The following is a 27,676-nucleotide window of genomic DNA, read 5'->3' on the forward strand; positions in this document are numbered from 1 at the left end:
TCAGACCTGCCCTCCCTTCTTTAATACAGTGGGGGATCCCCAGGAGGTCAGATAAGCTCTGGGATGCTCTGTCCTTGCTTGCTGGGCATGGCAATTACTTCTGCTCGCCATCCCAATGCCTGCCCTGATCGGGGTGCTACCTTTCTGCATTTCAGAAACCTTTCTGGGCAGGCTGGTGTTGCTGGACCTCATCCACTGGCTCATCCTCAACCAAGGCCTCTGCTCCTTCGCCACGGTCCTCAGGACCATAGTCTTTCACAGTCTTTGAGGAAGTAAGCCCAGTGCCACAGAGGTGACCAAGAGCCTTGCTGGGAAGGAGTGGGAGGAAGAAAGCCCAGGACTGAGGATTGCAGTAGTTTGTGAGGACAGAAGTCCCCTGGGTGAGTACCAACAAGGATCATTTTGGCCCCACAGCAATTACTCAAGCAAAACTGCTCTTGACTTATAAAGGAACCTGTCCTCAGTAAAGATGACAGCAGTGGTTTAGTTTTTGGCAGTGTTTTCCATTAGCGTTTGCTTCCATCACTGGAGATCTTTCAAATACTGAGAGGGAGGGAAATATCTTCAGTTTTCCCTGCAGAAATTCAAGCTAAGTCAACAGGATCTTAGGAACAAAGGCATCAGTTTGCTGCAAAAATATCTGCATTTGAGACAGCTGAGAACATAAACCTCATTTCTAAAGTGACCATTTGAATGGCGAAACAGTCACTTTTGGGCATAACATCAAAGCAAGATTCTTCCATATGAGGAAAGATTTTCTCCAATTGGGAAATCTTATCAGCTCTTTTTGATGCCCTTTTCTTTCTGATTTGGGCTTCCAACACTTGTTTTTCAGAGGTAACGAGCAACTGCGGTTCTCCCTGGCTCTCCCCACCAGGTTAATGTAGTGCCTCTAGAAAGGAGGAAGTTTCCAGACTTTGCCATCAGATTAATCAATTGCTTCACTGTGTCCACATAGGCGAATCCCTTTTTCATACACTAATTGCACAGTTCCCACTCTTCTCAGTCAGGACTTCCCCACCTATTTTCAGTAAATTTGAGTATTAATTTTTCTTATCTATTTTATTACCATTACTTGTAATTTCTGAACAGAGGATGGGTGGAGGATGGACATTTTTCTCTCTTACATTAATTTTAATAGAATCAAAACCAGTCCCTATTTTGCTTTGTACCTGAATATCCCTCGAGACAATTGCAGACTAGTTGTGCAGACTGGGAGTCCTGGTAACAGGAATGTGCGAAGTACCTATTGCTTGTAGGTGCTTCTGGGCACATGCATGGGCGGCAGGGTTCTCTGTTCAGAGGGTTTCCATAATAGCCATCCATGCACCTGTGAAAGCAGTCAACACAAAGCAGCAGAAGTCATCAAGTGCCTGCACGTGAATCAATTTTTATGTATGGATAATTAATTTAACATTTCAGGTCATTGTACTGTTATCCCCATTAATAGGTACAGATGTATCAAGCCTCAAAAGTGTTCTAAAATTGAAAATCAGAGCTGCATTCCCAAAATCTGGAGCAAAAAGAAAAAAACATATGTTTTCTTTTCAAGGAATATTTCTGAAGACTTTCACCTACTCTGGAACAACTTTACTCTAAATGATAATACATATGTATGACATATCACACATGCTCTGCCTGGACAGCTAAAAGCTGCTATGTAAAAATTCTGTATATTCACCTATCACCACATACATTCATCTATTTCCATACAAACATACGAAGAGTGGTGGGCATGACATTAGAAAGTCCTGGCATGGGCAAAAAAGCAACAACTCATTCAGAGCACTCAGACAATATTGCATATTTTAGATGCAGCATATGTGTTAAAATCAGTCATGCTCTGACACGTTCTGCAAATCCGGGGTGATGGCTGTGCTGTTACCCAGATGGGGGGAGGGGGTGGGGGGGCTTTGGGGGCTCTTTGGGGGCTCAGCCACCCCCACCACTCTGCCCACCACCACCTCTGCATCCTGGCCCCCCGTGGCTCCACAGCTGCAGCAACGCAGTGGCTTCTGAAGCATCCTCAGTCTTTGATCTGCTTTACTATGGCAAATGGAAACACAATTCTCTATATGTATACAAGCCAGGCTAAAAGTCTTGGCTGTTCAATTATCCTCACCCTGGGGTCTGGAGCCCCTGCAGAGGCACAGGGCAGCAACTATTTCAGTCTCCCATTTTTAATCTATTTGCCACCTACAAGCACAATAGCCAAAGGCTATACTGTCCAAAAGCACTGCAAGAAAAGCTCAATAGGTTTCATGGGGAAATCCTCTTAAAAGCGAATGACAAGGTACAATACAGACAAACTAAACTAAACAGCTAGCAAATTTAGTTCTGACGTCCATGCTGAACTTTGATACTGCTACCAGTGTATAGAATAAAAAGGAGGACTACTGTTTTGAACAGAGCTGGAACACATGGGAAAAGTCATTTGCTGGTCATATGGAAATAATATGAACCAGCAAAGAGAGCATGTTTATTTAAGCTCCTCAGAGATAATTGCAGGTAGTAAAATGAGTATTCAGCATGAGGCTAGCCTCTTGGCAATTTAAAAGCTGGCAGGAGTCAGTGTATCATCTCATATGCAGCGCTTTGCACTGGTGTCCAAGCACATGGTGCCATGGGACTCATGTCCCAAACGCTTTCTTGCAGGGAGCCTGCTGCAATGCTGCGTGCATGCCGTGCCTGCAGTCCTCCCACAGGCATTACATGCACCTTCCCACATGAATTTGCTGAACAAATAGGTACCTGTGCCACTCAGTACCTAGGCCCAGTTTAATCCTGGGTTTAGGTATGTGTTTCCAGTTAAGGTCATTGATGCATTCATGGGGATGTAGGTGGGCCCCCAGCTACACACGTATTTCAGAGAGCACCAGTGTTTGAGTGAGTTGCCCACCATCTTACCTTTCACAGTGTCTTCCAGCTGTAAACCCACGGCAGTTCAGGCACACTCCAGTCACTGGATCACAAAGCTCTGCATAGCCGTTACATGGGCAAGGACGGCAGTGGGGAAATCCAAAATACCCAGCCAGACACCGGCTGCAGCGCTGACCATCCACCTCCCGGCGGCAGGAACACTGCCCTGTCACCTGGTCACACAGCGTGCTCAGTGAGCCTTGTGGGTGGCATTCGCATGCTGGAAAACACCAAAAGTAAAGCTGTGTCCTGAATGGATTCCCACCAACCTTGCTCATCTCTGACACTGCTTGAAGGCAGTACGAGCAGCAGGGATGGAAAATTTGTTATTTGTGGAAATATTTTTTTATATTGTATCACACATAATCGTGCATTCAAAGCCCTAAAAAGTTGGGGTATACATGAAGAGCCAGATACTGGTACTGATACTGGTGTTGACTGCCAAGTACTCACCATAGCAGCCGTGGAAGCCGAAGCCGTAGCTGCCTGCAGAGCAGGTGTCACAGCAGCGTCCCACGACATTGGCTTTGCACTGACACTGGCCCCCCAGTTTACTGCAGCTGGCATTCAGCGACCCTTGGGGATTGCACTTACATGCTGCCAAGGGGAAAAAAATCAAAACAGGTTTTGTTATAAAGGAATGGGACTGCTCTCGTAAACTTGCACATTTTGCACTTAAAAATAGGAAGGAAAGAGCATCACCCCAAGTCTCGGTGTTGGAGCTGCCACATTCAGGCCACTGCCTTCAGCACATTTTGGGATAGGACAGAAGAGGGCGTAGCAAAACATAGATCCAAAAGTCCTGAAGTCTAGAAGGGTTTGATATAAATCTATGTCTAGCTGCAACACTGGACATAACCTGCAACCAGTATTTAGCCTGCACTTGTGCATTGTTTGCTGCTTTCTGGACACCTTGGACTAACTTGTTGAGTGAAGCTAGTCTGCTGACTCACAGAGGATGCTTGTCTTGGATGCTCAGAAGCCAACGCTAGAAAGCCGAAGTGCCATGTTTCATTGGGAGAATCCTATCACTATGGCAATCAGGCTAATGGGAAGTCAGCACAGCCCAAACTTAAATAAGGCAGGTCTATGGCTGCATAGCCATGACCACATCACATGATGTGTGAGTGAGGCACTGGTCCTTCTAAAAATAGCGCAAACCAAGCAGATGCTCTCAGGTCCATTGGAGGCAAGGCTTCCTGAAAGGAGCTGGCCACCAAAGTTGTCCAGAAAGGCCCCTTGTATTACTGGAAGTGCAGAGGAGGTCCATTTCCCTGGGCCTAACACCAAGGAAGTCTCCTGAGCCACCAAGCTCAGCTACCCTTTCCGTGGAGGGTCCAGGAGGCTGCCTGGGGCTTCAAACCCCATTTGCCACTGCTCTCTTGCTGGGACACCACTGAGGTCTTCTTTGTGAATCTCTTCCAGCACATCAGCTTGTATGCCATCATGCTTGGAGTCCTACCAGGGCACCCAGCTGTCCTGCAGCGTCCAGGAAGAGGGCTTAAAAACTCCTCTGTCATTTAACCACAGCCAGAAAAGTAGGAAAGTAACTGCTTTGGCCATCTGGTTAAGCTGCATCTGAGCAAAATGCTCTTCAGAAAACACACAAGCACTGCCATGGTCCCTATCATGCTGCTCCATGAAGCTCATCGGGTGTGATGGACTCCGAGAGCCATGCCACCAAAAGGTGTTTGCAGCAGGGTTCAGCCAGACATATCCTGCATGCCCATATGTACCACGTGCTGATCAGCTTCACTTACCTACACCCACATGGGCTGAGAGCTATCCAGTCAACATATCCTACAAACTCAAGAGAAAACCAGTAACTGTCCAAAAGAGCTGTCTGTGCAAGTTGCTCCTTACCGACGGCGCCGTTGTGAATACGGGCTGACATGCTCACTATGAGCCGTGTGCACGCTTCGGGCAGGACATGAGGTCCAACTTCTGATGCAATTTCAATACAGTGATACTTCTGGTAGTCATCTAAATCCTTTTCACTGCATAAGTTCTTCACAGAGCCAATTCTGGGAATAAGTCCAAGCTTCGGCATTCAGAGGGAAAAGAAAATGTTTTTGCTTAGATATACTGAAAACCAGAATTTCCCACATTCTCTGACTGTGCTCTGCATTGCAAGGACAGAGGCCTGGAGCACCGCGTTTCCAAATCTGCTGTTGTGCTTCTCAGTCATCTAAATTCACATTTATTCTGAAGGCCTAGACATTCCCTAAGTTCTTTAAATAAAAGAGACTGTGTATAAAAAAGTCAGATTATAATAAGACCTCAGATATACGCTCAGAACTGGTTTTGCTTCTAAGGGATGCCATGTTGATGACTCCAAAAGCAGTATCTGGCCAAAATTTTGACTTGTATTACCAAGACAGAGAAAAATTAGCTAAAGGTTCTATGTCCAAGTATGGCCAGCGCTTGTCAGGTCCAGTTCTACAGAAGTAATTAGAGGAATGGACTCAAAAATATTTTTCTCAAGAGAAAGACCCAAAACTAACACCCTGTTCCTGACTTGGTGGAAACTTGGGAAATGTCTGGACCCAGTTTGAGGGAAAATACAAAACTAATTTTACTTTTCCAATGCCATCTTTAAATATATCTATGATTTTTAAATTAGATTCACATTATAGACATTTTAAGAAAAACTAAGTGACAAAGAACTGCATAAATTTATATCCCTAACCACAGCATCTTGTCAGCATATGTGGAGTATGCTCATAATAAATGAGCAACAGATAGAGATAAATACTCTAACTATTAACATATGCAACAAGCATGACTTGATGAGCCATTATGGTATTGCTCCATGAAAATTAAAACAGATACAATTCTGTCTTTCCATACAAAAACATGCAAACACAGTGCCAACAGAAGTAAGTAGAAGTGCACTTCCCCAAATTTCTATTAAAACACACTATAAATGATTTTAAAATATTTTGAGTAAATTTGTGTAAAAAAAAAAATCACACTAGTATAAATAAAGCCTCAAGGGCATTGTGACAGAACTACTCACTGAGTCAATCAAGATGAACGATTTCACCTTTGGGTCAGAGGAAGAGGGCTGAGAAAAATACACATCCACAGAATAGTCTGTTCCCGGCTCCAGGCAGACTGGAGTTTGCAGAAGTGCAATCCTGTTTAGCAGAAATAAAGCACAATTATAGCCAGGAGTTGGGACAAGGCAAGTTTACGGGATGCTGTGAGCTCCCCCTCCCCTTTATGCCTGCATCCTACTGCCTGCAGCCCCAAGCAAGCCCTGCTGCTGCAGGGAGCCCACCCAGCCCCACTGATTGCTGGCTGTGGGAAAGCTGCAGGACTTCTGCCTTGATGATTCACCAAGCGCAATTTAAACCTGGTGAGATTAAACTGAAAATGGCAGGTTTTACTACTTCAAGCAAAAGAGTTTGCAACTCACAGTTCATATTTGCCCTTTCCTGTCCCTGTTTGATCAAGACTTTGGTCACATTCTCTTGGCTCCTCTCTATTCTTTACATAGGTCTAAGCTGAAAAGCTGGTTTTGAAAACAGGCTATGACAGTGACTTTAAGTCAATATTGCCATTCTATACTGAAATAGCTACAGCTGGATCTTCGCCAAAGCAACGATTAACCCCAGCAGGATCTCAAGCTGCTCTCCGAGCCAGGGCAAACCTTTGCCAGTCTGAGAACTCTTCCTTAGAGCCTATGTGGTATTGTGGTGTGACAGTAACAGGGAAGGCCACACATGTGTTTCTAATATTCCCACTTTCCCGAACATTTAACGTTCTGCAGTGCTTCAGTAAAAGACTTGTACACGGAAAATCTACAGGCAAAAAGACAGGAATAGTCAGACCTCTTTGTAGCTGGGAGAGGCAAAGCATGTGGCTCCTGTGAAAGGCCCTTGTTTTTGCAGCGTTGACTTGACAAAATACCAGTGGGCTGGACGGCAACACTTGCCAGCCAGTCTTCCAAGGACTATAAACAAAGGACAAAAATTATGGTCATTTTTCATATCTGAAAAACCCACTTTCTCTTTGAGATGAAAGCCATTGGAATGATTGCACACTGCAGTGACAAAACAGATTTTCTCTTTGTTCTTTACAGGACTAAAAAAATAATGTTATTTGTGAAAAATACATTGTATTTGCAATGGCTAATTGAACAGCAGAGACGGAAATAGGACCTCAGCTGGTGCAAATGGAAACAGCTCTGTTAAAGTCATTGGAGTTGTTTTCTTTCTTAGCACAGTGTTGTCCCGGAGATATCCTTTATTATCTGCCTCCTCTCACATCTAATAAGGAATAACAAACATAAAAGACTTTGTAACAAAAGTCTTTAAAATTCAACTGTTTCCTTAGAAGGAAAAAGCTACATCAAACCAGCCCACTGCAAAATTGTTCTCACGTTTTAAGACACTGGGAGTTTTGTTTGCCCCAGAATGACAGTAAGAGAACAGAATACAATAGATGGAAGGAGGATCTTGAATGGTGAGATTGTCCCAGGGAGCTGCAAAGCGAAAGAGCAAGGCATGTACAAATACTGGTACCAATAAAACACTTGCCTGTGTTTTTGAAGACATGGGTGTGGACATAGGTTTAACCAGATTTGGCTTAACAGATTACCCTAGACATGTCTTCATCATTGAGAAATTTTGTCCAGGCAAAAAATAAGATTTTGGCTATTTTTCTACAATTTTCACACATCTCAGAGCCCAGCTGGAGCAACTGGGAAGCTGGATGTCTGCAAAAGCCCTGGATAAACATCTACTCAGATCACTCCTGCCTGTGGACATTTTCCTGCCCAGAAAATTCTAGCTAGAAATACAGATGCCCATCTAAAAGTAGCTGTGTTTTGCATGTGTTTGATTTGTGAACAAAAGTCCAGTCCAAGGAAAGGTACCAAAAGAGGAACTCCAGAAGTTGAAATCTTGGCTGATGCTTAGAAAACACTTGTAATGTTGATTTTTCAGATTTGAGTGGAAAGGGTTAAGGAGATCAGTGGGGGCCATTTTACTTGCTTGATAAGGATGAAAAGGCAAATAATTCGAATGTTAAATATAAAGAGTGGGACAAATTGCTGCATCCTATTATTGACAAAATATACCCTGCGTCTATCAGAACATCTCAAGACACACAAGACATCACAAGTACCTCAGGCTCATAACGAATTATGATATCAAAGTCCATAGCAAAGGGAACATTGCTGATGGCAAATCTCAGCCCAGCTCCGTTGGGAATGCGGGCAAAGCCGGGTCCCGTCCACGTGACAGACCGACCAGCACTGGGCTGCCTGAAAACTACCACCAGAGCTGAGTCCTGTCCAAACTGCATTGTACCCTGCAAAGACATATTGACATTTTCAATAACAGGCAGAGTCAAATTACAAAAAAACAAACTCAGAAAAAAGAAAGGAAATAGTTTTGCCATGTTTTTGACTTATTTCGGCCATCAGTCAGCCTTATTTTCTGAACAAGCTCAAGATCAACTAAGTCTAAGAACTCTCCCAAATGTAGGATGTTTAGCGTCACATATAAAGAAAAGCTTCCTATAGCTTTGCAACAACAGCAACAAGAGAGACTAGAATAATCCATCCACCTCTGTATATTTGGCATCTCCAAGCATTCACATTGCAAACCTTAAACAGATTAAGCTTGTTTTCATACATGGCTGGACTTTTCATTATAAGCTGAATAAATAAATATCAATACTTACAATGTCAAAGCTGACAGCATTTAAATGCAGTAGGTACCATGCTAATATCTAAGTAACCTTGTTGGAAAACAGAAAATGTTGGAAATGTCCTGTGAGCAGAATAACGAAAAAAAAGATTCTACCTTTCATGGGAGCTCTTCTCTTCTAAACAATTCATTGAACCTGAGTCTACAATGCCGCTGGACATAGCAGAGCATACCTATTGGTGTGAATTATACAATGTCTGGCCCAACTGTATACCAAAAAAATTTATTTCATTTGTGTCAGGATTGCAGCGTCTAGCACTGCGAACCCCATGTGCTCAGACATTTCCTTGCCCCCTGTTGCAAAATAAAATTTTAGTATTTGGTGTTACCTTAAGTAACTATTCAAGTACCAATTTACCTGTTCCAGTCCAGATTTTCTTACACTTCGTTTCTTGCTCCTGTTTAACACAATCTTTCCATTTTCAATTGCGAACTCATAGCCTTGCTTCTGGAAGTAAACGTCACACCTTGGAAGAGTGCTTGGTTTAACCTATGAAGTAATGACAGAAGGGCAGCACCATCTCAACAATTTTGAAGGGTAGGTAAGCAGCTAAATGAAAATCCATATTCCAAGCTCTATTCTCTGCTGGGTGAAACTCTAAACTATGGCCCAACAGCTGCTGAAAACCCTTTTCCCTCACTCCCTTAAAATTAACTTGCACTTCCTCCCATAAGCTATGTCCCAGACATCTGTTTTCCATTTAATTATTGGACTGTAGGATGATTACTGGTTGTGATTATAGCTAAATATTTGTGGATGTGACCTGCAAATAAACATTTTTTTATTATTCCTTCTCTATAGCTTCTCGACAACACATCAGAGAAAAAACGTTAGTAAAAACATAGGCAGAAGGGATGCACTCCAAACTTGTATTCTGCATGGGGAACAACCACCCCCATGTTGAGGGGGGAAAATAAATAAAAATTAATTTTTCTCAAAACATTACAGATGGATGCCAAATTCTTGAGGAAATTGGGCTACAATCAGTGTCATTATATAAGGCATAGGAATGAGTCCAATAGAGCAGAGAGGAATTTGATACTTCCTCTGTTGGAGATTCCCAGAAATATCACAGTTCATGATAGCTGTTGGCAACCCAAACACTTTCCTCTAATTAAATAATTAAATTAATTTCACTAATTCATGCTAGACCAGCCCACTCTTGAGGGGCAGCAAGGACAGCTTTGTAGGTCACACCATGCCGTAGCAAGTGTCCCTCGGTTACGGCCCCAGTTATGGGATAGTCACATCCATGAAGAACAGGGAAGAACTGAGGACAGTCAAGGGACTTGCTTTGTATCTTCCTGCTAAAGAGCCTCTCTGGCTAGTCCCCGAGCAAGGGCTCCTCGCCTCAGCCTCAGCTCCTGTGCCACTACCGCATGGATCCCCTCTCAGTATGACACTTAAAAAGTCAATTACGTACCAAGGGTGCAGAACCAGAAAGGGGCTTTGCGTGCTCAGCTTCATAAATATAATAATCCAAGGGTAAAAAAAAGTAGCCTGGGGCTGGCTCATTACACTGGCGGCTCACGATGTTGGGAAGACACTTGCACTGACCGTCCTTCGGTGAGCACCTAGGGCAAGAGTTGGTAAAGGGAGGATGTCAGTGAGCAGCATGGCTGGATGCTCACAGCATAAGAACAGCTCAGCTCCACCCTTGTTTCAGCTTTGCTTCGTTTCTTCCATTGTCAGATTGCCTCCCCTATTAAACTTCTTTCTACCACCCACCCCCTCTGTTCCCAATGCTGGATTTATTCAATACTACTTTTTCATCGCTTAGGAGACATGGCAAGCTTTGTCTTTCTCTGTCCATTCCATACCTGAAGCACAGATCCTTTTGTTTCCTGAGCACTCATTACTATCTATTCCTGTATCTATTTCTTGTATCTCTTTCTATACCTATTACTTCATCTATCACTATTCTTAAGTGTCTACCACCTGAAATTTTGGAGGCAGACATGAGATCAGCAGGACCTTTGATTTGATGTGATATGGTAGTTTTCATATACTTACACTCTTATTTAATGCATCAGATTATTACTAGCTTTGATTTACCTGCTCATGAGGAGCTGCTCTACAGCATCGGACTATGTGCACCTATGTCTGAAGTCTAACAGCAGTAATGAAGACCCCTCCCCAACAGAAGCACATCTGAAACCAAGCTTGCTTCTAATATTATGTATTTTGAATAGGAGCTAGTATGTCAGAAAAAATTAAGGTATTTCTAGCTTTTAAAGTAGATGTAGAAAGCTAAGATAAAAATGTCTCCTCTGACTTACTTCTGATTTCTATTATTATTAGGGTGTCTGGTTCTCTCAAGCCATGCAGTTTGTATTTTATATTAAACAAACCTTGGCTTAAGCTGATTCAAAGTTGGCTTCAAAGGAAAAAGGTAAAACCCCTTATCACAAATAAATTTCCAAGATCCTAACCTGACTTTACACTGTTTGTATATGATGAAATTACATCTACAATCTATTTTCCCATTTGCACTGAGGGTCTATTAACTTAATTAGAAAATTTAGCTTAAGAGTTTATAAAAATTAAAACCAAGAAAGAACTGGAAGAACAATAACTTACAGGTTATTCTGGGATCCACCGATATCACAGTCACATGGAGAACAACCATACAAGCTGTTGCCAAGACCCCAGTATCCTACCTGGGGTAAAAAGAAAGCGAAAGATTTTTCATGGCAAATATTTAAGCATGTAAAACGCAACAAAATTTATTTCCCTGGATGAATGATGCTCTGGAGCACTGCTGTGCTGCTGCCTGTGCTTGGCCATGGGAGATTTCTTCCCTTACCAGATTGCACAGGTGCTCAGTCACTGCAAGAAGAGCCAGATATTTACCCATTTGTGCAAGCAAGTTGCTCTGTAAACAGCAAAGATGGCCTGAGGACATGATTTTGCATTTCCTTTTCTTCCTGGGAGTGCCCCTCCTACTGCAATTTGATTGCACAAATATTTGCAAGCAGTAAAAAAGAACCAGATGTGTCAATGTAAAATGCGAGCATACAGCTGTAAAATTATTTTGAATTTTGACTAACTGTTTACTTTTCTGGAAATGAAAAGATGGGAGATGGGGGACGAGACTTCTAAAACCACATGCAGAAGTAACAACAAAAACAGAGTACGTACAACACATTTTTCACAGCGTCGCCCTGTGGCGAACCGTTGGCAGAGGCACTCTCCCGTGGCAGGATCACAGACGGAGAAAGGCAAACTGCCGGAGGGATCACAGTTGCAGGCTGCAGGGAGAGAGATGCACGGTTACCCCTGCAGGCCCCAGTGATGGCAGCAGGACTGACGTTTGCTTTAGACGTGGCATCAGCGCGCCAAGCAGTCTCCGTCCTCCAGCCGGGATGCTCTGCAGATGGACGTGCCCTGGCACCCTGCAGCCCTCAGAATGCCCTTGGGGAATGGACTGTTTCTTCGGTGGGTACCCTCTCTGGGGGGAGCAGGGGTGCTGGCAGCAGTCCAGTGCAGTGGTCTGCCATGTGCTGTGTGCTGATCTGCACCGCACAGTTCTAGCGTGTTGCTTAGTACCATGCCGTGGGCATAACGTGCTCACAAACCCACAGTGAGCCTGTGTTTTTCAGTGAGCCTCTCTCGGGAGAATGGTTGGTTGGAAGATCTCATGTCACGGCAGCAGCTCCTACCATCTCGACGCTGCACTGTGCAGTACAGAGTCCAACTATTCTAACAGCCCGTCTGTGGCTTTTCATTCACCCTTATGCTGATTTGCTAAAATAATTTTCATGTGTTGTAATCTCCCTTTTCAATTAAACTGCATATTTAACAATCCTTCTATTAACAACAGCCTGATCTATTATAGTATACTATGTATTCTGCAAGTGATTTTGCATCTTTTCAGTCCCAGATGCTGCACCAGGAACATTAAATAACATTGACACTAAATTATAGTAGGCATTTTGTGAAGCAGGTAGTGCATTAGTGCGTTCAACTACCTCCATCTCTTAAAAATGCTTTGGAGAGAAGAATAAAAGAGGTGGTTTACATACGCTGGCAGCCCAGAGGGTCACTGCCGCTCAGCCCGTAGTAGTTTGCCCTGCACTTGTCACAGTGGACACCCTCCACATTCTCCTTGCAGGGGCACCGGCCCGCAACCGTTCCCAGAGCAGGATCTGTGCGGCTCTCACACACACCATTGTGCAATGTACCGTCTGGATCACAGTTGCAAGCTACAGGCATGGTCAAGGAGACACATAAAAAAGCATTTAGACATAAGCATGAAAACGCAATCACAGAGCTGCTGGTAGGCAAAAACTAAGGATTATTGTAAAGATCAGAGATGTTCATCCGTGCTCACTGTGTTGGATGCTTTACAGTTAATGCACAGCTGCTGTAAGAAATATTATGAGAATGTTTCCAAGATCTGCTTTTTCTCAGGAGGAAAGTTACAGTCTTCACTTTGGTAGAAATATACCCTTTGCTTTGGGTAGAAATAGGCATCACTCATCCACTCCCTAAGCTCTCCAGAGTACTTGGGGAGAAGCCAGCCCCACACTTTTGGGGATGCTCTCATGAAACCAGTAGGGTTGCAGGGGTACCACACATAAGCCACCTTCCCAGGGCTGGTCTGAGTTGGTCAAGGCTGAATTATTTACTGGGAGCAATGGATTCAACAAGGGACACTGCCTTCATCACGCATCCCATTTTTTCCTAAGGTACTACTAATTTCTCACAGCAGAGCTGACCTCTACCACACCACTAGCTTGGGTAATCACCCCTTGACTCCTTAAGGACTTTTCATGCCAATCAATGACTACAGTTAAATTATACTGAGAGCACTTTTTCCATCCTACATTAATACTGAATTTATCTCATCTTTCAGAAGAAGGGCTTTAATGCCTGAAAGACTATTTTACTTGCACATGGCAGGTATCTAGCAAAAGTTATTACTCCTCCCATCATTTTGCACCTCATCTGGAATCCCTGACTATCACAGAAGCAACAGCACTACTGCTTTTCCTATTTATATTGATGTTGTTCAAGGAAGACGATAACCCTGCTGGATTTCTAAGCTCAGTTTAGCAATGAGTAGGAATATGCAGCTCTTTTTACAATGTTGGTTCAAGGAAGATGTCATGCAGCTACTTTATAAGGCAGTTTGGATGTTATAGGTTTCGTAACATTTTTACAACCATGTGAACATTTAACCATGGGGATGCCATAGGGTTCAGAGCAAAGAGAACCAGAACCACTCTGTTTTTATCCATTCTTACAGAAGCTAAAAAAGGGAAGCTTACGGAGGCACGCCTGAGGGTGTGAGATGACTTTGAGTGGATCCTGGTAAAAGAAACGTTTGCACTGGTCACAGTGTTGCCCCGTGGTGTTGTCCTGACAGTCCTCACAAACACCACCGCTGACTCCGCCGCTGGCCTGGTACAAGGCCATGTCAAAGTGGCACCTGCCAGAGTGGCCATTGCAGTTACACCCTGAAACCGAAACAAACAGTGGGGTATTTCGCACCATGACTCCTGTTATTGTGGTCTTGCCACCATTGCTGTCTACTGTTAATGCAGGGTTACTTGTTACTTGTTTGATGTCAGTGCCCTAGCAAGATTATACCTTCCCGGTCCTTGTGCTTTACAGCTGGGAGGAAACACTGGAGACTCACGCCAGAGCTGGGACCTACACTTGGAAAAGTACCCATGCAGGTGAATGTGCCTGATACGCAGTGGGGAACACTGCTGCACTGAAGAAAGATCTAGCTGAATATTTGTTACAGATCCTAGTGTATTATTCTTGTATATCCTACACTACTCATTATTGTGGAAATAAATAATTTAGCCTTGCCCAAATTCTGCTTTCATTCACAAGAAAGGCCGTATGCAAACCAATGAATGATCTTTTCTGCATTAGTTCCTTTTTCATCTCTTTATTGTTTTTTTTCTCTTTATGAAAAATAAGAACATGAAACAGCTCTCCTTCTTGTAGGCCAACACAGCACCAATGGATATAGGAATCCATCTATTTTTCTAGATGAACCATGGAAAAGACTTCCTCCCAGAAACCCGGCCACCCCATTATGCATGCCCCAGCTACTGAAAAGGAAAATATGTTTGAGTTACGTTTGCATGCATTATCTTGTGTCCCTTCAGCTGGCCTCCAGGGAGCATCATTGTAGAAATCTTTACATCTTTCACAAGACAAACCTTCAGTGTTGTGGTGGCAGACACATCTCCCGTGGACCTGCAATGTGGTGAGAACAGAGAGGAGGTAAGGGGAAAGGAGAGGAGAGGAGAGGAGAGGAGAGGAGAGGAGAGGAGAGGAGAGGAGAGGAGAGGAGAGGAGAGGAGAGGAGAGGAGAGGAGAGGAGAGGAGAGGAGAGGAGAGGAGAGGAGAGGAGAGGAGAGGAGAGGAGAGGAGAGGAGAGGAGAGGAGAGGAGAGGAGAGGAGAGGAGAGGAGAGGAGAGATCTGCTCTAGGTATGCCAGCAAAATCAGGAAAATTCAAAGCTCTTTGGCTCCCTCAGCTGACATAATTTTCAGTTATTTGAGTAAAAGGCCTGGAGAATAACTGCAAACTTTAACCAAATAGTTTTAAAGCCACTAAGCAACATTTAGAAAAAAATACTTCTAGAGATATCAAAGGGGATTTCAACCTTCTAAAATCTACCTCTCTTTCCCTGTGTGTCTCTGTATTGAGATACACATTTTCCAGGAGAAAAAACCTCTAGTTCCCAGAGGGAAAGAATTTGCAATCATGTTCCTGAATTTTTTAATAATCCATTTTTCATGGGTTAGCTTTGCATTATCAGCTATTTGTGCCAATGCCTCCTCTCCTGCTGCAGAGCCCCCGAACCCAGCTGGAGTGTGGAATGCACCCAACAAGTGGCCATTCAAGTCTGCACACACCACAGGCATTACATTTGCACCATTACAGCTCTGGTATTTTGCTGCTATTATCAACATGTCTTGTCCCAGTTGCTTTTGAAACACACTAGTGCCAACAAAGAGGCAGCTTCTAAGCAATCCAGCCCAGGGTTTTAAAAGAAGAAGCTGTATTGAAACATTTTACAGCTTGGAGTTGCAAATGGTCAATCCAATGGTCACCAGAGACCTTCCTTCCTCTCCCTCCCTCCATCTCTTCCATCCCCCAAAATAGCAGGTAGGGACTGCCCTTGTTGTAGATAGCATTAATGACGCACCATCCCAGACTGATGGAAAACATCTCCCCGCAGATTCTGCACGGGATCACACTGGCTGGCATGGCCGTTGCAAAAGCAGCTGCCCCGCACAACCATCTCATACACAGCATAGTAGTACTTCTCGAGGGGATCACTGTGCCTTCTTCCAAGCAGAGCATCCCCAAGGGTGTGGAGTTTAGTAAAATTGATCCTTAGGTTTGTCAACGTAATGAGCTCTGGAAGGAAAGAAAAGAAATCAAGAGCCCAAGTTCACTCTAAAATGAACAGGGTCAAATCTTCAGCTTGGATCAGTCACTCAAGAATTCCCCCATACTGAAGAATTAGTTGTACTTGGATGAAGAATTAGTTAAAATTATCTGATATTGGCTGAGACCAGTAACCCATACAGTGCCATGGCACAGACCCACTCCTGGCACACAGCTACATAAGCGTTAGCGCACTCCTTGGTATGGCTCTGGCTGGGGCCAACCTGTATTTTCCCAACCACTGCCTTCGTGGGTTCATGTACACCCCTAGGACTGCTCCCAAAAGGCAGTGTGGATTGGGCCACCTGAAGGAAAGATAGTTCAGCTGCATGCATGAGCTCTGCAGAGCTGTGCCGTTTACCCTCAAGGCTAGAGAATAAGATTGGCCCATTTTATTTATTAATACAGATGTCTCCCTAAGATCTTTTGGTACCTAATTTTCCACATCATTGACTTACACCAGCTGAGCTTTTCACCCTTTCAATGTACAAAACAAGCCACACCAGCAAAGTATCTCTGGAGAAAACCAGTACTGTCCATACCTTGGATATAAGGCACATATGGATTTTCTATTTCAAAGCTGGGATCCAAAGCTTTTAAAACAACCTGCAAAACAAATTAATACAGCTCTGTAGACTGCTGAAGCTATTCTTTTTGGACATAAAGACTGTCACCTGAGGCCCATTAGCTACTCATGCCACTTTACTGGTCCCATAAAAGGAAAAAAACAAAGTTGTGGCCCTTATTCAGCAAGTGCTCTCACCCTTTCAGCCTGGCCTTGGCTGAGCAAAGCAAAAAGACCTTTTGGTGTATTGATGTGTCAGGAGGAAGGAAAAGCAATACCCTAGAGTAATGTAGAGATGGGACCAGTACCCACCAAAGGGATCAAAGGACAGGCCCCTGCCTTTAACGGTAAAGGCTGATGGGGAGTCAAGATCTCTTATACGGGGGACTTCCATATGAATTTGAAAACAAGGAAAGAGCACTAGGTTTTGTACAAGTTGTTTTATGAATTCATTTGGATGTAAAACTGAGGGTGAAAAGCAGTGGTTGTCTTTCCCTTTTCAGTAAAGTCAATAGCACTTCATGTCTCAGAACCTGTAGAAGTGGATCTGATGGATACAGAGGAGAGACCTTCAGCTCCAGAAAAAATAGCCACATATGATCTGAACTCATACAAACATAGACACTTGGCAATACCTCGCCTTCAGTGGAGGGCTCGATGTCTGAATATCTTGAATCACAAATGATATCTCCCACACCTTTTGCTGGACGAGAAGAGACATTGGGAAAAGAAGCTGCACAGTCCTGTGCAAAATATCTAAATGCTTTCCAGGTCTGACCGAAGTCGGTGGAGCGCTCAACCAGCATTGCTGCAGGCCGAAATGTCTGCAAGAAACATTATTTAAAGAATTCCTTAACCAGGCGTTGACAAGACATCTCAGGGGTTGTTGTATTGACATTCTTGTTTGGGGAATGCCAACAGCTGGCAATTAAAATTCTGTGTTTGGGAGTTTGCAGACCCATGACAGGGCTACTGTGTTGGTTACATGATTCTCTAAAAAAGATGGATTGTTCATTCAAACCACTCTCTAGCAAAAGGGAAGGGTAACCTTGCACACAGATACAAGATAGATAACTTTCTAAGTAAGGAAATTTACCATAACAATGTAGGAATTTTGTAGAAAAAAAAAATGTAACCATCTGGATCATAATGGATAAGCATGAGAAGGCTGAACTAAATTGGAAAGAGCAACTGCAGTTCAGAGATGTCCTAAATTTTTAGGGCTTAATTTTGCAATTTTTTTTTTTCAGCTTTAATTCTCAGATTCACAGAAAATAGGACTAGAAGGCACATGAATAGGAAGCTATTCAGTCTATCCTCCTCCCCTAAGGCAGGATCAACTATAACTTAACCTTACTTGACAGGTGTTTATCTAACCTGTTCTTACAAACCTCTAAAGATGGAGCTTTCACTGCCTCTCTAAGCAATTTATTCCTGTGGTTAAGTAATTAGTGTGTAACGTTACATAAAAGCTGGTAAAAGATGTACCTTAAAAGTCAGGATAAGATGGCTGAACTGGAATAAAGTTTCTAGGTCCAACCTAATGCTGACATGGTCAATGCCTGAAAAGAGAATAAAAATGAAGAGCACAATGTGCACATTGGAGGGGTTGCTGAGACAGCTTTCCTGTGGGGAATTTAAAGATGCCTTTTCCAGCACAACAGTTAGGCTGTTTAGGGCATCCCCTGTGCACAAACCCAGCATGTGACTGAATCACTCTCTCAGGGGCAATCCGATGTACTGCTTTTCTGGCACTGGCACTGTCAGTGCTGCATGTCACTGAGACTGCAGGAGATGGTTAAAGGTCCTGTTCAGACCATTTGGACTGTAAGTGATGGTGATAGTAAAGTTCTGGGTTTATGTCTTCCTGTATCCAGTAAGATTTTTCTAAAATCCTTCCAAATAGTTTGCTTATTTCTAGGAAAAAAATTAAACCAAATAAAAATATGGGGTTTTCGTCATGCTAAACAGAGCTGTTAAACCCTTCTATACAGCCAGACCTGAAATTTGTCATGACCAGAGCTATTGCATCTTCCAAAATTGCAACAAGTATGGACCCCCCCCATAATTCACACGTTCACTGTAGAGAGTTGCAGGAGCTCAGCTGATATCCCTATTGTTGACATCTGCATGCAGCATCCCAGGGCTCCTGCTGACCAGGCTGTGCATGAGACCTCATCCCAGAAGAAAGATGGTGAGAACAAGAAAAGATTCTCTCACAGCTGGCCCACAGCTTTATTGACATTGATGTCCAAAACTGGTGACAGTTCCTTGCTAAACTCCATGAAAACACAAAGCTTATGAATTTTAATTGGATACCCAAAATAGAGGTAACATATTATCTTAATCTTTCTATGCCTTAATTTCCAACCAGTCAAATATTTTTTACATATTCACTATATGTCAAATAAAGTAGACTATATGCTATTCCTCCTATCATGCCTTCACAAAGAAGCTGAAAGGATATATAAATTGGTATCAGTGAAGAACTACTACAGAGAAGTTTGCAACAAAATTAATATGTGGCAATAAGGGTATTGATAGTCAGGCTTCATTTAATTATTTCTTAAAGTATTTGTGCTTTACACTGCAAGCACTATTTTTTTTAAATGGATATTTGTGTTTTAGACACTGTCATTACACATCTGTAGGCAAATGCACCTTGTGCCACACACCACATTTCCCTGAAAAGCAGACACTCTGTGAAAAATACATGTCCACTGTGTATAAGACAGCTCTGCCATGGGTCCTCTGGCCAGCTCTTGGAGATACTGTGCTTAAAATTTGTCTGTAGAAAAACAGAATTTCTGAAATCCTATATTGTGACACACAAATAGGTTTAAATGGCTCAGTATTACTGACTCAAAGAATCGATACAGTTTTTTCTCATCTCTTCAGGAAGGCAATGTGATGAAACCCAATTAGATAAATAAATTTCACAGTAACATTTTGCAGTAATATTTTCTCAAAGAAACTTACCATTTTCAGACTGCCACCACTTTTTTTTTCTATCGGGCTCAAAAGTTGTGATAACATTTTCAATCATGTGACTGTTGTGCTGCGTATAGGGATTATATGGGTATCTGGAATCACAAAGAAAGCACTTCTGTTCAGCCTAGAAAACAAAACAAGCAGAATAAAAGATGAATTTGGTCTCTTCTCTCAAGATCTGGTAGATGTACACATATTTATGCCACTGCAAGACTGGAGCCTGCCATGCTGCTTTGAGTGTCTGTGCTTTTAATCACTCAGGCTTTCATATATAAGGGATAAGTCCAAGAAAATCATCATATGTGCACCATATGTGTATAGTAAACATTGGCCCTGGTTTGCCCCAGGCATTCTATAAAAATACACTTTTTCAGTTGTGAAGAAGGGATCTCAGCACAAGCAAAGAAATAAGTTTGTTAAGGTGTTGATTCCAGGTTTAGCTGCCAGAGGGTTTGTTTTGCAAGAGTTTCTTTGGAGAAATTTATTTTTTAAAAGTTGAGCTTTTATTCCGGTCTCATAAAGGCTGTAGAAACTTTCGGGCAGAGACTGCAGCAAGGAGGCAGAGGGGATACAAGGGAGGACTGGATCTTTCAAGATCTGAAGAAACTTTGAAGAGGAAGATACACTAAATCATTTATACATTTTTTTCCTCTCTCTTTTGCACATTTTCTAGCAGCTCAGAGACCAAGCCAGGAGCAGCAGACAGATGCTGTTGTACAAATGGAAGATGAGGCTGGAACCAAGTACAACATAAGTAGGTGGTCTGGGCTGACACCACCACCCCGACCACTGTTAGTGCCTTTTGTAGGCATAGGGAAACTGGAAAAGTTTAAAAACAATGCAAAGGAAGAAAATCAGGATGTCAATAGGATGAAAGGGTCTGTTTGAAAACGTAACAAGCAGAAGACTAAGGTGGCAACGATTAGCCAATATTTCAATGCTGAATGAGAGGCTTTTGTCTCCAGAAGGGCTTTGAAAGCAGGAGCAAGGAGCTCGTATTTAAGTTAATAAGAGGGGAATTGAGTGGGAGACATAAGGAGAGGTGACAAGGTTAACCTGCCAGGCTGGGAGATGACCCGTGCTGAGCCATGCAGACAAGCACAAGCAGCATGGGATCGCAGCCGGCAGGGCCACAGGGAAGCATACAGCAGTGGATGCCCCAAGGGATGCCCAGGTGGGCAGGGGCGGATGCGCTATGCAGATGGACTCTACGAGATTTGGGCAGAGCCTGAGCACAAGGACTTGGGGATAAGCCAAAGCAGCAGGTGAAGCCCAAGCTGTGGGCCTGGCTGGCAGGGACGCTGGCAGGGAGAAGTGGGGATGACACAGCGCCCCAGAAGGAGCTGAAGTAGGAGGCACAGGTTTGGTTCCCTTGGCTAGAAGGCTGGCAGGGCTGCTGCTGAAAACAGAAAGTAGAAGTCAGTGGCAGAAGCTGAGCTGGAAACGACCCAGAAGGCGACTGGCGGAGAGGCATCCCAGCCAGCGTGCTTAGTATGGATAAATATTAGGAATGGTTTGCACACCTTTGTATTATGAAGTTACCTGGGGATTATTCACATTTAAATAAATTAACAGATATAGATTCACAAGTATGGTATAATTCATGTGTTTTAAGCATTATGACAAATATTATATTCAGCCATTCTATACCAGACTTGACAGATGTATATATGCACAGTTTAGAAGATGAGACAGAAATATAAAAAATAGTCAGTCACCTCACTTCACTAAGGTCTAGTAAGGAGAGCTCAGGTTACCAAAGCATTTGGCAGGACCGTGCATAGCCACACTCTGCTTTATATAGATACATACAATATGACACTCAGTCAACTTATGTTTAAGGTAAAAATCCTTTCGCGCCCCAAAGGACAAGCACATGCATGTCTATGTAAGGCAAGTCTGGCATTTGCCTCTGAAGTGTGCAGCTTTATACTCTTCTCAATTCTGAGTCCTCTTTCTTCTCCTTTCAAAACATGTGTAAGAAGTAAATCCAATCATAGAGCTAAAAACCACTTAACCTACATTTAGAAACAATAAGACACATTAAATACGAAAATGATTTACAGTGCTTCTTTTCAAATACAGAGCAGTTGAACTTGAATTTTTTTCAATCTGAATTTTCAATAAGACATCCCAACCGAGTCCTGGCTCTTGGCAGCTTGCCGTGTTGACTAACACACACTTTTACAAGTAAGGTTTGCTCTCGTCATGATGCCTGAAACAGGTCATCAAGAGGGGAACTAGGGGAGGAAGAACTTTGCTTTGCAAGATGCAAGATGCAAAGCTTCCTGGCCTGCCTCCAGCAAAGCATTCAAAACGTGCTGGTGAGAAAGAGAATTGAGTTGAATAGGACTCCGATATACTATATGTGACACACAGATTTAAGGCAAGCTGATAGAGCAGAACACATTGCCAGAGCATAAGCCTCTATCTCTTGAGCTCTGCAAAGCAGCAGAATTTTTAGTTATAACCCTCTTCAGGAGACAGTCACTGGGGGTCAAGATACGTTGAGGGAGCATTAAATCACAGGGATTATTGCAGAACAGCTGTTCCTTTTCATGAGTCTGTATTTACATGATTCAAAGGATAAGTACAGGCAAGTGAAAATATTAATTTTTTATTACTCTTTGATCTCCTCTCAAAAAGAGAGAGAAAAAAGCAGTCATCCAGCTAAGGGCCAGAAAGACGATGTCTCTCAGATGGTTCATTGTGCCCATCTACCAAGCAGTGCCAAGAGTCAGAGCACAGCCAACGAGTTAGTGTCCAGGATCCACTTGTTCAAACAACGCAGGGAAAACTAGCAAAGGGTGAAGAGTGGATCACAGGCTCTTTTGAAAGAGGAAAGAGAAATGCAGAATGTTGCAGAAAACCATAGGTGCAATAACTTGGAGCAGTGCTTGGTGCCATCTCAGTATGGCAGAGCTTTGCACTGTAAATATGTCACAGGTTTTTGCCAGAAGGTCATAAACTGTAATTATTTTCAAGTGCTTATAAATTAAGCTGTGTTTTATCAACTTCCTCTTCAGCCTACAGCTGGTATTTAGTGAAAATATTTCTATTTGTGACAATTTATTAGCTCAGCGGGGCCAAGTCCTCCAGGACATGCAACAGGGGAATTCCCGCTTCTGCCTGGCACAGCTCCCACACGCCTGCTGGTCCCCCACTGCCCCCATTGCTGCAGCCAGGGAGTGGGAGGGATCCATCTGATCACCCACATTTTGTATCTGCCTACTCACCCACATGGCCAAAGACTGGATTACACCATTAGGTTTTCCTCTGCCAGAGATGGCTTTCTGCTTTTATCAACATTGGTCTTATTTCAGATCAAAAGACATGAGAGGACGTGGTGTAAATCTCTTAACAGGCTGCCTCAGGTCTCAACACTGTATGGGACATGTCCTCCAGCAAAGGTCTGTCAGATAGCGCCTACAGCCTGCAGGACTGCACTCCTCCTGCACTCACGCACGCACAAATTGTGGTCTTCGCCTCTGAGGCACGAGTCAGAATAGCCCCCACAGAGCAAACTTCCTTCAGAAATCCCTGTGCTCATTTGCATCTCATGGATGTTTCTGTCTCTTGAGAAGCTGTACATCACTGTGGAGGCTGTTTGCTGCCAAACCTTCCATATGTGCTGCAATAAGACATAGCCTTCCACCAGACATATGTCCCACTGTCTGATGATTATTCAGACAACTCCAACAGAAACTTCCTAGTCTGGGCAAATTCCTTTTACAGACGAGAATATTGTTAGTAAGCAGAGTTCAGTTTATTAAAGAAGAAAGAGCAAACCAACCTCTAGGTAGCCTATAATGCAGTACTTCTGAGGGCTGTTCATTCCACAGGTTGACGAGGCTGTTAATTGCTTGCTGCGACCCAAAAGGAGGTCCCCAACAGCTGGGTGGCAGGACCCAGCATCACAGTCATCCTGTGCTTGCTGGAGTCTTATCAGCACTGAGGGCAAAAGAAGATCAAAGAGAGTTAACATTGTTTTGTATACCCAGCAGTATTCTCCAGATAAAATCAGTTAAATCCCACCATCAGCAGAAAACTAAACCATCCTTTGCCTGTTCTCCTTTTGACCTTGTTAATATAATTTGGTGCAATCTTGAAGAGCTTTGGTAATGAAGACACCTGCTGCAAAATCATTATAAAAAATACAGTTAGCATATTGCAAATCTGTGCTAAAACTTAAATTCTCAGCACATTATTGCACAGTAAACATGCCAAACTTCTATGAGCAACAATTTATTATGCTTTCTACCCTGGCATACCCATAGCCAACACTCCTGCAGCAGAATCACAGGCATTTCAATTGAGTGTGCGAGCAGAGCCAAATTTGGATGAATTCTGCTTATTTCTGTTGATTTCCAAGTGATAGTGGTGGAATTGAGACCAGGATTGATGTCAGGAGTCCCTCACATTTTCTGATGATTTGCAGTGAACCCCCTGGTCTGGTCCCAGAACCCTCCATTCAGACCCCATGGAATGGTCATTAATAATTAAACAGAATAATTCTGAATTCTCTAAATAATTACAGGATCTTTTTGTTTATTTTGCCTGAAACAACTTTGAACATTTTCCCTATTATGTTGAGACTTCCCTTACAGGGTTTGTCCTTTTAAACAAGTTCTGTCCTGAAACACTGAACAGGAATGGGTACCTTGGAGGCTTTAGCTGTTCAGATTTACTTGGCTCAACTTGTTACAAAAGTGCAGTTAAAAAACCTCAAAACAATCAATACGTGAAGATCCCACAGAACACTAGAAACAGTAATGCAATTACAACAGTAAAAATACAGTATTTTACAGCCAGATTTCAGACTATGGTTCAGGTTATACTTCAGATGATGAGTGACGCTTGACTCTTTAGGTATAAAACAACACATAAGTTTGGTTAGCTTACCTTTCCTTATTTATGCAGATCCACGCTCATTATTTGTTAGCAGATACTGACTGCTCCTTTCAGGACCTGATTCAGACTCAGTTACACCACCTATCTTTTCTTTGTACTTAAAGGTTTCATATCACTCATAGCTCCTAGGTAGGAGAGTGTGGAGTAAGGATTCACTGTCACGTGTGTCTTAATAGTGTACTTCAAAGAAGCACTCCAACAAAATCTTGGAGATATATGTAAATCACATGATAATATTTCAAAATTGGCCTGAGTAAGTGTAACATCTGTACTTACTGAGGTGTAACAGGATTGCCAGCCCCAGCCTCATGCCTCCCCGTGAAACTCAAACTGGTACCGCTGCAAGAGAAGAACTGGTGGGTCACCCAGTGCTCTGCCTAATCAAGGCCCCCTTTGCACGTCAGCTTACCCAGAGCTAGCCTTTAGTAAAGCGACAGAGCCGTCATAAAAATATTAAGATTAAAAGGAAACCCTGGATTTGATTTTGTTCTAGTGAAAATCTCTCATGACAGAAATTTTGGCACTGAAACAAGGATGAAAGCAGAGGGACACCTCATAAGGGCTTTCGGAGCTGACTGTGAAAACATATTCACACTTAGCGTAAAATAAACACAGAATGCTATCAGCAAAAATATTGTAGTATTCAAGTACAAGTTATTTAATCCTAATTAGATTCAGCAGGGCAGAAAAACAGAAAAACTCTGTTTGCAGAGTTCTAATTCCTTCTCTGGCAGTTCTTATTTCTTTTCATTAACTTAAAACAAAGACTGAGGTTCTAATGAAGATGTCCTACTGAGAAATGCCTGATGTCAGGTACTATGAATTTTGGCAGAGATAAGACTATAACCTCATCTTAAAGTGTGGTGAGGAAAAACAGGTAATGTCAGCATCAACGTACAAGACTCATACAGGGGAACCTCAGCGTGAACCCAAGGGAGGTTCATTGTAGCATTTACTTCACATCCTTCCTCTTCATACTCACCTGGAGGAAAATTAGACTTGCCAACACAAAACCTGTTGGAAAAACAGAAGGCAGCCATGGATATAAAAGAGAAGCCAGCATCCCGCCACCAAGTAGACCTCCCAAACGGCATCCTGTCCCCCATCTTTGTGCCTTCCACCTCTTTCTCCATCTGTAGGCACCAGCAGGGCCAGCGCGCCATGGTGCAGCTCCAGCTGCTGGGGCATTCCTGCATGACCGTGCCCAAAGTGCTGCTTCCCAGCTCCATTCTTGTTCCTCACCTTCATACAGCTGTTGTTGTGCTAAATGAGCTAAGACAAAATACTCCCCCTCAAGAGTAGGGGGAATATAAGCAAAAACATTCAAAATATTTCAGCTGTTACAGGCTCCATATAGGCTTGGTTCATGCAGCTCTATGCAGCACATGACAAAACAGCCATAACTACATGGCTATTTCAACAACCACAGGCAGAGAAAGCTATCAAGGGCCACCAGCCTTTGATGCTGCTTCAGCTCCTCTCACCTGCCACGACCGTGGAGAGCCTGGCGTGTGACGGTGAGATGATGCTGGTGAGCATCTGCACAGCTGCGCCTGGCTCCCTGGCTACAGAGAGCTGGCAGCAGAGCCGGCATCTGAGACAAAACCAAGCAAACACCTTCCTCCTGAGCTGGACTTCACGTTTTATACTCAGAATAACGGACAGACTCAGAGATGACTTAAACTGTGACACCACTGCAGTAAAATATAGGTATCCACAGTAAGAGCAATCTTGGAAGTTATACGTCACAGTCCCTACCCTTTCTAACACCATGACATTCAATACCAGTGATACTCTTGAAACATGACTCACTTAAACACAGAAACAAGGGCCAGCAAAACCCCAACATACTTTAGTTCCATGCTTACCAAGAAAATTAAATACTGAAGAGGTCTTACCTGGGTTTCAGACAGCCAAGCGTTTCAGCTGGAAATGAGCACAGCCGACTGAGGGAAGCAAGCAAAGGCATACCTGTGCGCTTCAGCTGGAGAAGACAGCGTGTCCCCCGAGGCACCAAGGTGTAGGTGAGAATGAGACCCAGCCTGCAACCTGCCAAAAGCTTGATTTGTGAACTCTTTCTACCGGAGCTTCTGGCATCAGCAAGTATGTGCAGTGAAAGAAAATTGTGACAGGTTAAGTTCACAGCAGAAAAAGTTCGTGCAACAGAAGAGAGAAGGCTGGGATTCTTAAAGTGATGGCAAACAACTATTTAATTGTTGTTTAATTAAAAAACTGTTCAGTTGGTTTGGTTTGCAACCAAACATCAAAGTCTTTACACCTACCTCACATCAAAAGTCTAGTGGTACTGGTTCATCTGAACAGGGGCTAGAAAGGATGACTCCTCACAGTCGGGGTGCAGGTGGTCTGGAAGTGCTGACTGTGGGTTTTGAGGTGACAGCAAACATGCCTACAGGAAAGCTGCGATCGCAGTCGTGAGGACGTTTGATCCAGCTTTAAATTAGCTCAAGGTCTGGATCATTGTCGTGAGCGCTAGGGTTTATTGTTCAATTTAAAGCTAAAGACAAGGCAATTTTGAGCCACGGCTTTGCATTTCAGCACAAGCTTTGCCTGTAACTGCCCAGCGCAGCAAGCACGGGGCAGGGTGGTGTGCGGCGTACAGCGCGGTGGCAGGAGACACAGTGATGGAGCAGTTCTGACATGGCATTCACCAGCTCATGTGCAGAGCTGGCCACTGGGTTTTCGTGTCTTTGTTGAAAGCTGTGGCATTTTAATTCCAGTTTCAGAACGGCAGGTTGTCTTGGGTATGCATTTTTAGTTTTGATATATTTGTTATCAGCTCTCCTCTGACTGCTTGTAAGGCTTAATTCGTGATCGTCTGTGAAGTATCACCACATCCTCAAACAGAAAGCTTTCTATATGTGCAAAATATGTTTGATAAACTAATCGTCGCTTTTCTTATTCTTTCAGAGAAAAAAAACAATGTGTTCTTTAATCCTATTGCAATGCTCAGTACTCAGTGTCCTCTGCCATTACTATGATTGTTCACTCTAGCAGAAATAGTTCATGTACTTATATTTTTTGAAATTATTTTTCTCAAGTGCATGTGGAAATTACTTGTGGGAGTCTTTTTTTAGGCTAATTTAATCTACATTTGGTTTGCATTTATGCATGATTAATTATTGTACAG

At 43.2% G+C, this 27,676-nt stretch overlaps 1 protein-coding gene across 1 annotated transcript in view; it reads right to left on the reverse strand.

The window, feature by feature from the left end:
- The window catches only part of LAMB4 (laminin subunit beta 4), a gene marked incomplete at its 5' end in the record, with an annotated part of 41,384 nt that extends 16,546 nt beyond the window's left edge, over window positions 1-24,838 (reverse strand). Inside the window, 21 exons of the mRNA XM_082498700.1 lie at window positions 1,173-1,330; window positions 2,908-3,139; window positions 3,373-3,516; window positions 4,783-4,960; window positions 5,939-6,059; window positions 6,756-6,877; window positions 8,053-8,238; window positions 8,998-9,129; window positions 10,064-10,214; window positions 11,221-11,300; window positions 11,782-11,891; window positions 12,666-12,845; window positions 13,914-14,102; window positions 14,739-14,859; window positions 15,817-16,031; window positions 16,604-16,667; window positions 17,262-17,450; window positions 18,115-18,188; window positions 19,606-19,741; window positions 23,411-23,568; window positions 24,805-24,838. Coding sequence (XP_082354826.1) covers window positions 1,173-1,330; window positions 2,908-3,139; window positions 3,373-3,516; window positions 4,783-4,960; window positions 5,939-6,059; window positions 6,756-6,877; window positions 8,053-8,238; window positions 8,998-9,129; window positions 10,064-10,214; window positions 11,221-11,300; window positions 11,782-11,891; window positions 12,666-12,845; window positions 13,914-14,102; window positions 14,739-14,859; window positions 15,817-16,031; window positions 16,604-16,667; window positions 17,262-17,450; window positions 18,115-18,188; window positions 19,606-19,741; window positions 23,411-23,568; window positions 24,805-24,838 — 2,974 coding nt within the window. The remainder of the gene's footprint in view (window positions 1-1,172; window positions 1,331-2,907; window positions 3,140-3,372; window positions 3,517-4,782; window positions 4,961-5,938; window positions 6,060-6,755; window positions 6,878-8,052; window positions 8,239-8,997; window positions 9,130-10,063; window positions 10,215-11,220; window positions 11,301-11,781; window positions 11,892-12,665; window positions 12,846-13,913; window positions 14,103-14,738; window positions 14,860-15,816; window positions 16,032-16,603; window positions 16,668-17,261; window positions 17,451-18,114; window positions 18,189-19,605; window positions 19,742-23,410; window positions 23,569-24,804) is intronic.
- Between the last annotated feature and the right edge of the window lie 2,838 nt (window positions 24,839-27,676).

The sequence above is a fragment of the Vanellus vanellus genome (assembly GCF_965231255.1).
Source record: "Vanellus vanellus genome assembly, chromosome: 1".
NCBI lineage: Eukaryota > Metazoa > Chordata > Aves > Charadriiformes > Charadriidae > Vanellus > Vanellus vanellus.